Genomic DNA, 14,086 nt, shown 5'->3' on the forward strand with positions numbered 1-14,086 from the left:
GGTCATTGAGCTGCAGCTCCAGCTTCTTAATACGTTCTCTCAGGACCTGTAGCTCAGTACACTTGGTGCAGATGTGTTCACCTGGGAGATAGGAAAACTCTTGGTCTTCCCACATGCATAAATTAACGCCCTGGAACCATTCTCACTATAATAAACACAAAGTACACTGCAGATGCTGTGGTTAAATCAACACGTACAAACACACAGGAGGAACTCAGCAGGTCGGGCAGCATCCATAGAAAAAGAGCAGTCAACACTTCGGGCTGAGACGTTGACTGCTCATTTCCATGGATGCTGCCCAGCCTGCTGAGTTCCTCCAGCGTGTTTGTACGTGACCATTCTCATCATACTATGCACTAATACAAAAGGAATGAACAACAAGTAAGAATACAGAGAAAGTAACTTACAGGTCAATTTGCCTCATCCAAACCCGATGAGCCAAAGTTATTCTGACACACTCTGAAGAGTGGCCACTCAGGAACTGGAGTTATTCTTTTGACCATTTCTAATGAATCCCTCTCGCTGACTGGTTGTTCCTCAAATAAGAAAAACTGCCATGAAACTGCTTTTGAAATCTCAATCACTGCGCTGATTAAAAAGTAGCTCTTCTCACACACACCTGGTGTGGATTGTCCAATTCCATTCTACCAAACTGCCCCTGACTATGCATGTTCAAGCAAGACTCTGCAAATCATGAAACACATCTCATTTCTTAGAATAGGGCAGCAAAGGCAGACACTAATGATGAAATTCAGCACCGCTTCAGCATGGTGACATAGCCAATGGTCTATCAAGGGAAAGAGCATTTGAGCATGAAGGTCTCAGGTCTGGTACAAAATTTATGGTCTATTGGCAGCAGTGATCCCTGCCATCCCTAAATGATCTGTGGATTGGACAGCAAATCTCAAAACACTGAAAAACTATTAACAATCGTGTACCTGGAAAATCTTCCAAGTTCCCTGGAAGAATAAATGAACAATTATCAATGTCTTCTCCCACGACAGTATTCCCAACATTAGGGCCCTGGTTACACCAAGGCAGCTATATTGGAAAGGCCAAGTTCTTTACATGTCCAATACTAGACTCTTTGGAGATATGCTGCCTGTGTTTCTGGGAAGAGTTTACCACAACTCAAAGATTCAAGGATCTGCTCAAAATGTCCTTGAACAACATTGCACTCTACAGACACTGGGAACATTTTCTCAGTCTGTTCAAAGTGGAAAAGGAGGGTTCAAGACGATATTGAGAGCATTAAGTCCTTGAACCAGGAGCACGGAGGCCCTGCATCGGTGGTGGAATTAGAGCACCACGTCACAAAGTACACGCCTGCCTGGCCAATACACCCCCTCCTAACCCAGTTGTGGAAGAGTCTAAATGTCCCACATGAGGCTCATCAGCCACCACAGAGCACAAAAACTAGAATGGAGTCAAGTCAGCTCTAACCTGGAGGAACTGCCTAAGAGATAGAGGAAGAAGGAGGAATCAATTGGATTGCAGATCTAACCTGGTTAATGATCTGAAAAATAACTCCTTAGAGGGGTCTCAACAGGGTGTCACTCCACTGCTGTACCTCATGCTATGGAGGCTGCTATTGAAACACTTGGTGCCAACCGGTGCCATTTATGTTCGGGACAACTACATTTGACTATAAATGCATGGACACCACCACCCAGGACATGGCCTTTTCTAGTTGTTACCATCAGGAAGGAGGTGCAGAAGCCTGAAGGCACACACTCAGTGATTCAGGAACAGCTTCTTCCCCTCTGCATCCAATTTTTAAATGGGCACTGAATCCATGAACATGACCTCTACTTTTTTTAAATTTCTGTTTTTGGACTAATTATTTTAATTTAAATTACTTAATACACTTATATACTTACTGTAATTCAGTTCTTTTTCTATATTTATCATGGACTGCATTGTACAGCTGCCGCTAAGTTAACAAATTTCACAACATATGCCAGTGATATTAAACCTGATTCTGAAAGTTCAATACTGTCATTAAAAGTGATTTGTGCCGACACACAGTGATGCATGCATGAAACTGAAAAGCCAGTCTAGAGTAACAAAACTCAGTAACATTTCCCCCCAGGATGAATAGAAAAGATCATGATACATACAGAGGACTTTGTGCAAGATAGTTACTTGTACCTCTTCCTGTCAATTTTCAACCTTAATTTCGTTGCTTCATGGTTGAACTGCCTATAAAATACCCACCTATGCAAACAACAAGCAACTAGATACAAATTGAGAGTTAAATATTTACATTTACAAGCAGCTCTCCCATAACATCACCTGTGGAAAGTCTACAGTGCAACTGCAATTGTGTAACAACTGGCCTGGTATACACTTCTGAACAAATCACCTCTTTGCACAGTTAAATATAACTAAATACCATAAGTGGTCATAAAACACCAGAGCGCTTAAAGATCCTCGGGGAAGTGGCTACAATATTGGTCACAGTGTTGGGTTTTAAACAGCATTTTACAAGAGGAAAAGTAGAAAGGTTTGTGCCTTCTCATGTGTGACAGCTAATGAAGTACATTCTGAGATCACCAAGAAGGGCACTGATGCTTTGGAGGGTTATATAACTGAAAGATGCTTTAGAAATGGGAGGTCTGGAACCAATGGGAGGAAATGGACAAAATAACTTTGTATTGTACCTCACCTCCTCAGAATATCTCAAAGCTTCACAGAAACGGTGCTTTCAATACTTTGTGACATTTATGAAATGAATAGAGTTAGAACTTGACTGTTTTAAAGTTGGAAATCAAACTTCCGAGTTCATTTTGTGACATAAAATCAAATATTCTAGCTTCTGTCATATTTTCTATCAACATGACTTAAATTTTCTGCATTCAAACTCACATTTAAATAAACAAAAAACACTGCATGAGAGAAATTTTTGTGCAACCTTGATGTGTACTGGTCAAATAATACTAGCCAAGTGATCTTACACAGATGAACATGGAAAGCTAGATGTTGCATAACTCCATGAACTCCACAATGATGTAAGCTGCTGTCAATCTCTTGAAGGCAAAAAACTCAGTTTTAAGTAAGCACTATAAGCTGCCACAGTTTATTTTCCCTTGAGAATAGATGCCATACTTCTGTCTTTATTTACATTTTTTAACAAGTAATTTCAATAAGCAGTTACAGGTATTCTAGCTTATGTGTCAAGTGCTCCCCTACACTTGTACTGCTTTTAAAAATATATATATTTAGAGATACAGCATGGTAAGAGGCCCTTCCAGCCCCTTTATACTTGTGACCAATTAACCTACTGACACACGTGTCTATGGATTGTGGAAGGAAACCAGAGCACCCAGAGAAAACCCACTTGGTCACAGTCAGAATGTACCGACTCCTTACAGGCAGTGGCAGAATTGAACCCAGGTCCCTGCTGCTGTAACAATGTTATGCTAACCACTATGCTACTATGCCATAGTTTCATGTTGGTAAATTCATTTGAGGCTAAAAAAGGATGTAGTGCTTTTCCGGCATATATGACAAATAAACTCCTATTGGGCTTCAAGCAGGGTACAGGTATCAATTATAACTGATGTTTCCTGATGATGGTCGACACCTATACCGTGCTTGATGTCTGAGAGAGTTTACTTGTCATTTGAGACTGTTTATCTCAGAGAAATTAAATTCATTTTGATGTTGTTGGATTCCTTTGCTTCTTTTCAGAAAGTGGCAAGGAAATATAAGTGTGATGAAATGCATAAATCCGATTATATATAAACACACACACACAGGGCAATATTGCTCATGGCAAGGTGTAGCAGCTATTGCCCCAGTGCAGCCAGGAAAGTGGAGGAGCCACATGGTGACAGCCAGTGGCCAACCGCAGCAACTCAGTTTCAATCCCGACACCCTTGGTGTAGAATTTGCATACTTTCCCAATGACTGTGTGGCTTTCCTTCCAAATCCAACAAATCTTCCTAGTGTAGGCGGGTGGTAGTACTGCTAAAACTGCATGGAAAATAGTTTATAGGGAAAATTAATGGGGGAAATGTGATTCCTCTGTATTCTGGCATTAACTGAGTGGGCTGTAAGGCTGCCTTCTATCTGAAAGGAAATTGGGATAATACGAATTTTTTTTTAAAAGGGACAAGGGCGTTATACCACAGAAAGAGAACTTCATTATTTTAGTGCTATGATTTGTCACTTAATATCACTACTTCTGTTATTCTACCCCGAACCAATGGAAATTAAGTTATAGAACCTTACAGCAGAGAATGAAGCAATTTTCGCCCATCTTAAATGTGGTGGTGCTTCAAAAGAATTGTCCATTTGGATTTCTCACCAAATTTCTGTAAAATCCTTCTTCAGTCTCTTGGCATAGCTGGAGAATATCATCCCTGGGGTTGATATTGTTTTGGGAAAAGGAATCCCAAAACTGTAACAAAACTTCAACTGAAACTCGACCTGTAATGTTCCATTTAACATGGCTTTCTTGATTTTGTATTCAAGCAAAGTTTCCCATACATTTTCTTAACTGTGCTATCAACTTGTTTCGAAGCTTTCAAATACAGTGAAACTATTTCACTCTAGCAGTTCTATCAGAGTAATAACATTATGCTGCTTTTTTAATCTTGTTTGTCCCTGATTTTTTGGTTATCTACAATTAATTACATCTGCCATCTGTTTGTCCTTTCCACTCCCACACACATATTCCAATACCCAAGCCCAGTGTGTTTTTATATATCCAGAAAAGAAATGGCTTCAACTTTAAATCACTGGAGGATCCTTTCTCTTCCGTTGGAAAACACAACTGATATCTATACCTGAACTGCAAATTATGATCATTCCCTTAATCTCAATCACTTCTATTTCCTAACTTATTATTTGGTGTTTTACTAAATACTAAACCAATATATAGAAAATGTTGGAAAGGCTCAGATCAGAGAGCACAAATGGAAAGGAAGGGCTGAACTACTATTAACTTGTTTCACCTGCCACAGACGCTGCAGGATGTTTTGGGTGTCTCCACCATTTTGCATTTGATCTCATGTTGTTTCCAATGCTTGGAGTTTTGTTAAATTAGTTTTCATTTGTTAAATGCTAACTGGTTGTAGATTTCTGCAATCAAAACATTTTTAGTCTGTACTGCAGAAATTGCTGGCTCGTGTTAAGGATAAGCGAAAATTGGCACAGGTTTACTTGTCTGAGAATATGTCATCTATTTCTGGGAAATGTGTCATCCATTTAGTTTAGGTTAGAATGCTTTTCACAGTTGGTTTGGGTAGGCCTGCAAGATCAGCATCTCACTGTTACTGACCCATATATTGCACAAGGTAAACTCTGCATGACTGGGTGAAGGATACAGGAGGATGGAACTGGTATACATAACCCCATTTCCCAGGAACACTAAGATTCTATTTCTAAATATCTATTGTAGATTTGAAGCAAAACTTAATTGTTAGCAAACAAATCAGTTGAGTACAACACACCGCTGATCAAACGGGACGAGAATAGAGGCAAATAGGTCAGCATCCATCATCGCGGACACCTGCTATCCAGGCCTTGCTGCCACCAGGAAGGTGGTACAGGAGCCTTGGGTCCCACACCATCGGTTCTGGAGCAGGTATTACCCTTCAGCCATCAGACCCCAGAACCAGCATGGAGAAGTCCGCTCACCTCAGCACTGAACTGCTAGGGACTCTACAACTCGTGTTCTCAATATTTTTAGCTTTTTATGCTTGCATGGTTTGTCTTCTTTTGCCCATTTTTTTTTTATTTGACAGTGTCTTGTGTAGTTTTTAATTGATTCTATTGTGCTTATTTGTATCTACCGTGAACGTCTGCAATAAATCGAATATCGGCAGTATAGGGTGACATGTACTCTGATAACAAATTTACTTTGAACTTTGGATTTTAGTTACTTGGAGAGCGAAGGGCCGTTTTCCTTTTCTGTGCCCCAACGCCATGAGATCACTTTATTTGGAATTGTTATGGTAGTCTTCCGAATATCTCCCAAGCTTCCCCTTGACAGGGCTACAACAATCACATTAATTGAAAGAGCAAAGCTATCCACCTCAATATTGTCATTTCTGTTTAAAGACCCGACTGTACACCAGTTCTGTTCACTTACTTTTTCCACGGTCATGCTCCGCGTTTCAGGAGAATGAGTTTCACCCACGTAGAATCCTGCCCCCGAAATGACATGGACACCAGTTTCCTGAGAAAGGCGCCGGAGAGTTTTCACATCTCTGCAAATCCCCGTCGTTGTGTTTTCCACAATGGTTCCACCACCCACCCTCTTAAAATGCAGCAGCTCCTCTTTCACCACTTCAGTCTCCTCGTTCAGCATCAGATTACTTTTGTGACTGTACGGGTTCTGTTTGAGCCAATACAAGTTGTTCATGGATATCGGCATTTCCGAGTAGTCTTCTTGACCAGGGGGTGGTGGAAAGTAGCAAACCGCAAAAGACAAGGCCAAGTGCTCATGAGTCAGGGTGCGACCCAACTGGCTAGGATCGATCAGACCCAGCACGGTCTGAACTTTCCCACTTAACCCTGTCATCTTCTTGTAATGTACCTGAAAACTAGCAACAACAATCGATTAGGCGTTGTTTGTTTGCCACCCCGTGAGCTATTCCTCTGTGATTTAACTAGAGTTGAATTTTAAAAAGGGAGTAGTTAAAATGAGTTCGCACCGTCAAAGGATAGTCTGAAAGCATTGTAAGGCTAGAATGGAATGCAATGTCGAACCAGTGTAGCTAGTTTCGCACTCTTTGAACGCAACCGACTAAAGATACGTCATAAAACTTATTATAACTGTTTGTAGCTGTTCCATATAAGCATCAACTTTCTAGAGAGGGAGGGCAAAAATCAGCAATTTATTTCTTTTAGTCCGGCAGAACACGTTCACTCTTATTTAACTTGCACTTTAAACCGCTAAGTAACGAAAGACGGTTGCACTGTTCAGATCCGGATTTACCTGCCACTCGGCAGCTCGATGCCCCGGGGCACCGCCGAGCTTGCCTGTCAATCTCCAGTTCCGGGTATCGCGGCGCAGACCGCCTGTCAAACAGCGCCTTCTCCGCACTTCGCCGATCGGCGCCACGTCTGCTCTCGCGAGTTTTCCCCTGCACGCGACGGAATCCTCCCGCAATGCCCGGAACTGACCGCCAATGGCGGAGTTGTGATGGAAAGTCTTTCATTTCAAACGTTATTCTGTTTCCCGCTTCGCAGATGCTGCTTGAAGTCCCGTGTATACCCTTACTTTGTTATCTGTATTTGAGATTTGCAGCACCTGGGGTATTCCGCCTTTGGGATTTTCCTTCTCTGACCTTCAGCTTTGTATTTTGCGAATTACCGTTCAAACAAAGTAATTTTCCTACAAATGGAAGCTTTGCGTATGCTGGAAACGAAGGCAGAAAATTCTCAAAAAATAGCAGAGGAAAGAGAAACAATGTCCAGGTCAAAGACACCTCAGTAGAATTGGGAAAGTGGGATAGTTGTACTTGCAGAAATAGGGCAAAGGGAGTATCCCTGAAGGATGGCTAATAATTTAAGTGGTCACAGATCTCCTTGGTTAATAGATTTGTGATGGCCACTCACTGGAAAATACTCAACAGTTCAGACAGCATCTGTTAGAATCATTCTCTGAGTTAGCCTGCAGGATAATGTGCTTTAGGGTTCTAGGTGATGACATACATGTACCCTGATAATAAAATTTACCTTGAATTAACCACTTGCTTTGTCTTGACAATTTCCCCATGGAATTAGAGATGTAGCTCATTCACCCTGGTTTCATAAGAGACTGCAGCTGCTGGAGCAGCAAACAATCTGCTGAAGAACTCATTTGTGGAGCTAGCTCGATGGGCTGAATGGTCTAATTCTGCTCCTATGTCTCATGGTCCAACTCAGCATATTGAGCAGCATTTGAGAAGATATTGGAATTGTTGATGTTTCGATTTAAACATTGCATTATCAGGTCCCTCCCTCAACAACCCCTTCCATAGTGACCCCATTGAGCGGTTAAAATGTATACAATCATAGAAACCCTTGACCTCTACTAGCTGGAAAGACAGAGCATGGAAGTTTCCCTTGAAGCAACACACTGACTTGGAAGGATATCGTCAGTTTCCCTCAAGGTGTCATCTCAATCCAAGGAGACAAGGAATCATACGTTTAACATAGTATGAGAAATTTCTTCCTCAGAAAATCATGAATCTTTGAAATTTGTCAGGTCTGTGCCCACTGACACCTCCCAGACTCCACCAAGCTAATAGGATTCACTTGGCACTCATTCCAGACTCATCACCTGCAGCCTGTTGAAAGCCATTTCTCATCCACAGTTCATGTTCACTCATGGAACCAGCTGGTTTCAATCACTTGCTCCTAGCTTTCACTCTCCCTCCCTAAAGTTGACCTCATTGTCAGTTGTGTTTAGGTTCTTCTCTCTTTTAGTGTCCCTACATGGGTTGTTATTTAGCAGTCTCTCCTTAAAGTTGTCGCTCACTGCTGCATCATCTCTGCTGCCCTGCTTTTCAACATTTCCTGACAGGATGAGTGACACACTGATTGACCCAGCAGGGTATGCTCATCTTAAGGAAATCAGCTGCTGACGTGAACTCACTATTCAGAAGCAGGAGGAAACAATCGACCATCGGCTTGCCAGTCTCAACCTTCAGCTTCAGCACAGCACCTCATCACCAGTTCACTTCCTGTCTCTGAGACCCAGATTCCTGTGCCCAAGGCTCCAGTGGATCTCCAACTCAATGCCATGACTTCCTGTCCCAGTGCTTCTTACACTTTGAGCTCCAGTCATCTCTGTCTTCTATGGACCGGGCCAAGATTACCTTCCTTATCTCTTTTGACTGGGGAAGCCTTGATTTGGGCTGTCGCTAAACAGGACAGCAAATCCACAGTTTGCAATAGATATGGGGATTCCACTGCTGAGATGCACCAGGTTTTTGATCATTTGAGAAGTGAAGGGGAGGCAGCAGATCTGATACTTCACCTGTTTCATAGAGGGCTATGCAGTAGGGTAATTCTAGGCAGTTTCTAGAGTAGGTTACAAGGTCGGCACAACATTGTGGGCCGAAAGGCCTGTAATGTATTGTTGATTTCTATGATTCATGCTCTGTGTTAATTACACTGTGGAATTCAGGACCCTGTGGCTGAGTGCAGCCAGAATGCAGGAGCAGCTGTTGGTTCATTACCATCATGGCCTCTCGGAGTACTGGAAGGATGAGTTGTCCATCCAGGAGACATATGTCAGCCTTGAATGTCACATCAGTCTGGCTCTCCATATTGACAAGTGGCTTATGAAACAAACCTCCCAGTCATCATCTGGATCCCTAGTTCTGCTCCCAGAACCAGATCAGGTTGCAAAACCCCCATAACCAATGCCATTAGGGACAGCTCCCTTCATCCCCCAGGAACGCAGGCATTAGTGAAGAAACAACTCGTGTGCCTATTGTGGAACAGCCAACCAGCAACGCATCAAATGCCCACATCATCCTGGAAAATGACACCTCCAGGAAGAAACGAGGGCCTTCTATCTGGTAAACTCTCCCAGCCCCTAGTTCCAGCACCATAGGTTGCCTCACTCTCTCTGTCCTCCTCTAGACTTCGCTGGGCTTCACAGGACGCTGTAGGGGATTCTGACAACTTTCTGGATTGGGTTCTATGTATGGAGCTTGGACTCCCTGCTGAATCCATCTCTCACCCTTACAGCATCATGGTTATTTACAGATGTCCCATGGGGTCCCTTAGTTGGAACATGCACGTGGCCGATGCACATGAGCAGTGGAGAGCACCGCAAGTCCATTCAATTCCTTCACATCATAACTCCTCTCATCATGGGTTACCCCTGGTTCTCCACTCACAACTTCCATTTTGCCTGGTCATTAAGTACACTGCTGAGTTGGGACCGACCTGTCAGACTGCCCACTTGCAACCTCAGTTAACTTCATGCTGTGAATCTGTGGAGACTGAGGAAACCCTCAACCTCATCAAACTCCTACAGGAGTTAGTCGCAGCATTAGTCATCAACTTCAGTAAAAGGGAAGCCAGCAGTCTACCACTTGCCAGACCACGTGATCATGTGATTGACCTTCTCCTCGGCACCCCCCCCCTCCAAAAGTCTGTTCTCCCTCTCTCCTCCTCAGGTCCAAGCCATGAAAGACTACATTGCTGAAGCACTACAGCACAGCTTCATTGACCTGTCCAGTCCCCAGCTAGTGCAGGATTTTTCTTTGTCAAAAAGAAAAATGGAGGTCTTCATTCCTGCATTGAGTTCGACGGACTCAACAGAATAACCACAAAGAACTGATGCCCTCAACCCTTGATAGACGGTGCACTTGAAACACGCCACAAGGCCCAGATTTCACCAAACTGGATCTATGGAGCAGTGACACACTGATCTGAATCCAGCAAGGGAATAAGTGGAAGATGGCTGTCAAATCCATTCAGTCCTTCGACATCTCCTTAAAAGCCAGCAATACTTCAAGTTAGAAAAGTTCAAGTTCCACACCACAGTCATTTCCTTCTTGGGTTACATCCTTTCTCCCCAAGGCATAACCAAGAACCAAGAGATAATATGTACCATCATTGAGTGTCCCCGACCATGCCTCCTCATACAATTACAAATCTTCTTGGGCTCCACCAACTTCTACCACCTTTTCATCAGAAACTATAGCCAAATTGCTGCTCCTTTCACCTCCCTCACTAAGTCACCTACCTCAGGCACAGCCTGGTCCAATGCAGTGGACCACACTTTCGAGGATCCCAAGAGACACATCACCACCGCTCCCATTCTCCATCATCCGAACTGCACCGGACCTCTTGTGGTTGAGGTGGATGCATTTGTTGTAGGCAACAGGGCCATCCTCTCTCAGCGAGGTTGGATGGGAAGGCATACCCCTGTGCCGCCTTTTCACACAAGTTCTATCCTACCCAGTGGCATTATGGATCAGAGGAAAGAGAACTACCTGCTATCAAATGGGTCTTGGAGGAATGGAGATACTGGCTGATGGGAAACATCAAACCCTTCCTGATCTGGACCGATGACAGACAACACTATACAACAGACACAGCAACTCAACTGACATTAGGCTCACTGGACCCTCTTCTTTGAGCAATTCAACTTCTCCATCTCCTACCAACCCAGTTCTAAAAATGCAAAGGCGGATGTCTTGTCACGACAGTTCGACCCAGGTAAAACAGAGACCAACCCTTAACACATCATTCCATCCCTTCAGATCCTCATCCGTGATCTTGAAAACCAGATCTGACAGGCCCTATAGCACAAGATTGCTCTGGCCAACACCCCTGACAATGGCATGTATGTGCCAGTGGCTATGCACTCTCTCCACTGGACCCACTGCTCACCCCTCTTTTGCCATCCGAGCACACGACAGACTCTGGGTTTTCTGCAACACTGGTTCTGATGGCCCAACATATCACAGAAGCACTGATCTCAGTGTGCCTGGACCATTTCCACTAAATAGTGGCCCTCTGGGCTCGTAAATCCCTGACCATTTCCTCGATGACTGTGGCCCCACATCACCATGGATTTTATCATAGGTTTGCCACCTTGCAATTGGGCCATAGTGATCCTGACAGTGGAGGACTAATTCCCCGAGGGTGCTCCACCCACCCCCACCCCCCACCGAGCTTCCATCAGCTGCTGTGAAGACACATCTGATTCTCCAGCATGTAGTTTGCCTCCACGGCTTCCCTCAGGACATTATGTTGGATTGGGGCTCACAATATGTCTTCCTCTTTTGGCAAACTTTCTGCTCCCATCTCTGCACCTCAGTGAGTTTATCTTCTGCCTATCATCTGAAGGTCAGAAAGATGCAATAAGCAAGTGGTTAAATATCTATGATGCTTCACCACCCCTAACTCTACCACATGGAAGAAGTATTTGCTCTGGACCGAGTGGGCCCACAATCTACACACCTCCTCTGCCATGGGTCTGTCACTGTTTGAAGTGTTTCATGGCTACCAACCCTCTTTGTTCCCCAAGGAGGTCCTGTCCACCAGAGCTCTGGTTTTCCACCACCAGAATGCTTGGAGAAAGACACAGAGCTACCAACTGCATCTACAGTCACCAGGACAACCGCTGATAGTGACCAGCAAGACTACTATGGCTTGGGGAATGTGTCTGGCTGTCCATCCAGGATCTGCCTCTACTCACCAGTTAGTTGCTTCCTTCAGGATACCCATTCACATCAATCCAGTTACTTGCCATCTCCAGTTGCCACTATTCCTCAGGCTCACTCCTCTCTTCCACATGCCCTGTCTCAAGCCCTTCGTCTATGGACTACTCACCTTTCCTGAGCCTGCAACTCTGGAAACCGGGATGGTGGAAGGTGGTCCAGAGTACGTGGTTTGCTGGTTGATGGATTCACGTCACTCTGAATGATATGTGCCGTACCTGGTCAGCGGGAAGGGTATGGTCTGAAAGAGAGGCTTTGGGTGTCATCCAGTTACACCTTGGATCCTTCACTCATTGATGAGTTCCACTGGACTCATCTGGATCATCCTGGGCTGTAAGGGATTAGCCTTTGGGGTGGGGTGGGTCCTGTCAGGCCTGCACCCAATGACACTTCCCAGCCTGCACATACAGACACCTCCCTTTCTCCACCCAGCTAACAGGAGTCACCTGACCCCATTCCAGACCCATTGCCTGCACCCTATTAACATCATTACTCATCCACAGTCCTTGTTCACTCATTGAACCAGTTGCTTCTAGCTTTCACTCTCCCTACCTGAAGGTTACCTCATTGCCCGTTGTACTTAGGTTCTGTTCTGTTCTGTTCTGGTTTAGTGTCCCCCTCATGGCTTCTTATCTTGTGGTCTGTTATTAAAGTTATTGGTCACTGCTGAATCGTCTGCAGTGTTCTGTTTTTGGCTCAAGCCTCCTCTACATTTCCTGACAGAATTCTCTATCCCAGAAAGTTGTGGTGGCTGAGACACTGAATATGTTGAGAAAGGAAGATAGAATTATAGTCTGTAGAGGGGCAGGGGTTATAAGGCACTTGTAGGAAAATAAAGCTGAGTTCAGATCAGACATATTCAAAATGAATAACAGGGCATTCCCATGTGACCACAACTGCTCCAATTTTTATGTTCTTAAATATTGACTAACTTCTGCTTCAAGTGCTATATTTAAAAATGAATGTCACACCTTTTGATATAAATTCTTATTTCTTGGTGTTGACTTTAAACTCAAAGCAGAATTTTTTTCAGTGGACTTCAATCTTGGAGACAGGGTTCAATATGCAAATAAGTTGTGTTGTAAGTAACCAGGGCTTAAGTTCTTCCCTTCATAATCTGTCATCTCCCAGCTGTAAAAAATAATCAATTTCTGGTGCTGTTCTTTATCTTTATCTGATCCTATTATGTTATCTTTTCATAATTTTAAACATTTCAGTTTTACTTAAAAAAACTTATGTCAATTTTTTTTTATTTGTGCTTCTTCTTGTCAAGCAGGATTCTAATAAATTTACATTGTACTCTTTCCAATGCTTCAATATAACCCTTATTGTTTAGGGTATAATACTGCACATAGCACACTAATAGGAATCATTGTGTTTTTATCAGAGCATTGATTTTTAATATTCATATGCCCAATACAAACTTAAATTCAATTAAAAAGTACCTTATCAATCTGAGATATTGTTTTGATATATTTTAATAATCTCTAACCTTGAACCACAATTCCTTTGCTCGTCCAAAGCCTATTTCCATTTAAGATACATTTTTTAATGAAAAATGTGTAACTTCCTGAATTTCCAATCTCCTCATTTACATTTCACTTCAGATGAACGTGAATTCCACTTCTCACTTATTCCTTTATCTTCTCAAAATTCTTTTGAGCCACTGAAGATTAACTCTATTCTGGATTATCTAAAGCATTTTGCCTGATCCCTCTTAAATTTTATCCTAATTTTTCAGATACACAGTAAAAGTGGGATATTGTTGCACACTTACAAATTCTAAAATCTGTGCTTCAGAGCAGCTAATTTTTTGAAAGCTTATCCGACCCGAGTTAAATTGTATTTTCCACTTTCTAATTCACATCCTTTGATCTCCTATAGAGAAGGAGATTCTTCCT

The 14,086-nt window shown here is 43.1% G+C and overlaps 1 protein-coding gene across 2 annotated transcripts in view; it reads right to left on the minus strand.

The window, feature by feature from the left end:
- pter (phosphotriesterase related) overlaps window positions 1–7,088 on the minus strand; it is a 61,734-nt gene extending 54,646 nt beyond the window's left edge. The window contains exons 1-2 of one of the 2 annotated variants that reach the window (XM_059972188.1): window positions 6,950–7,088; window positions 6,101–6,554 (exon numbers count right to left, since the gene is read on the minus strand). In XM_059972188.1, the coding sequence (XP_059828171.1) occupies window positions 6,101–6,532 (432 nt within the window). In that variant the 5' untranslated portion in view covers window positions 6,533–6,554; window positions 6,950–7,088. The remainder of the gene's footprint in view (window positions 1–6,100; window positions 6,555–6,949) is intronic. The other variant, XM_059972189.1, reaches the window with a different exon arrangement.
- Between the last annotated feature and the right edge of the window lie 6,998 nt (window positions 7,089–14,086).

Source organism: Hypanus sabinus, chromosome 6, assembly GCF_030144855.1.
Source record: "Hypanus sabinus isolate sHypSab1 chromosome 6, sHypSab1.hap1, whole genome shotgun sequence".
Classification (NCBI taxonomy): domain Eukaryota; kingdom Metazoa; phylum Chordata; class Chondrichthyes; order Myliobatiformes; family Dasyatidae; genus Hypanus; species Hypanus sabinus.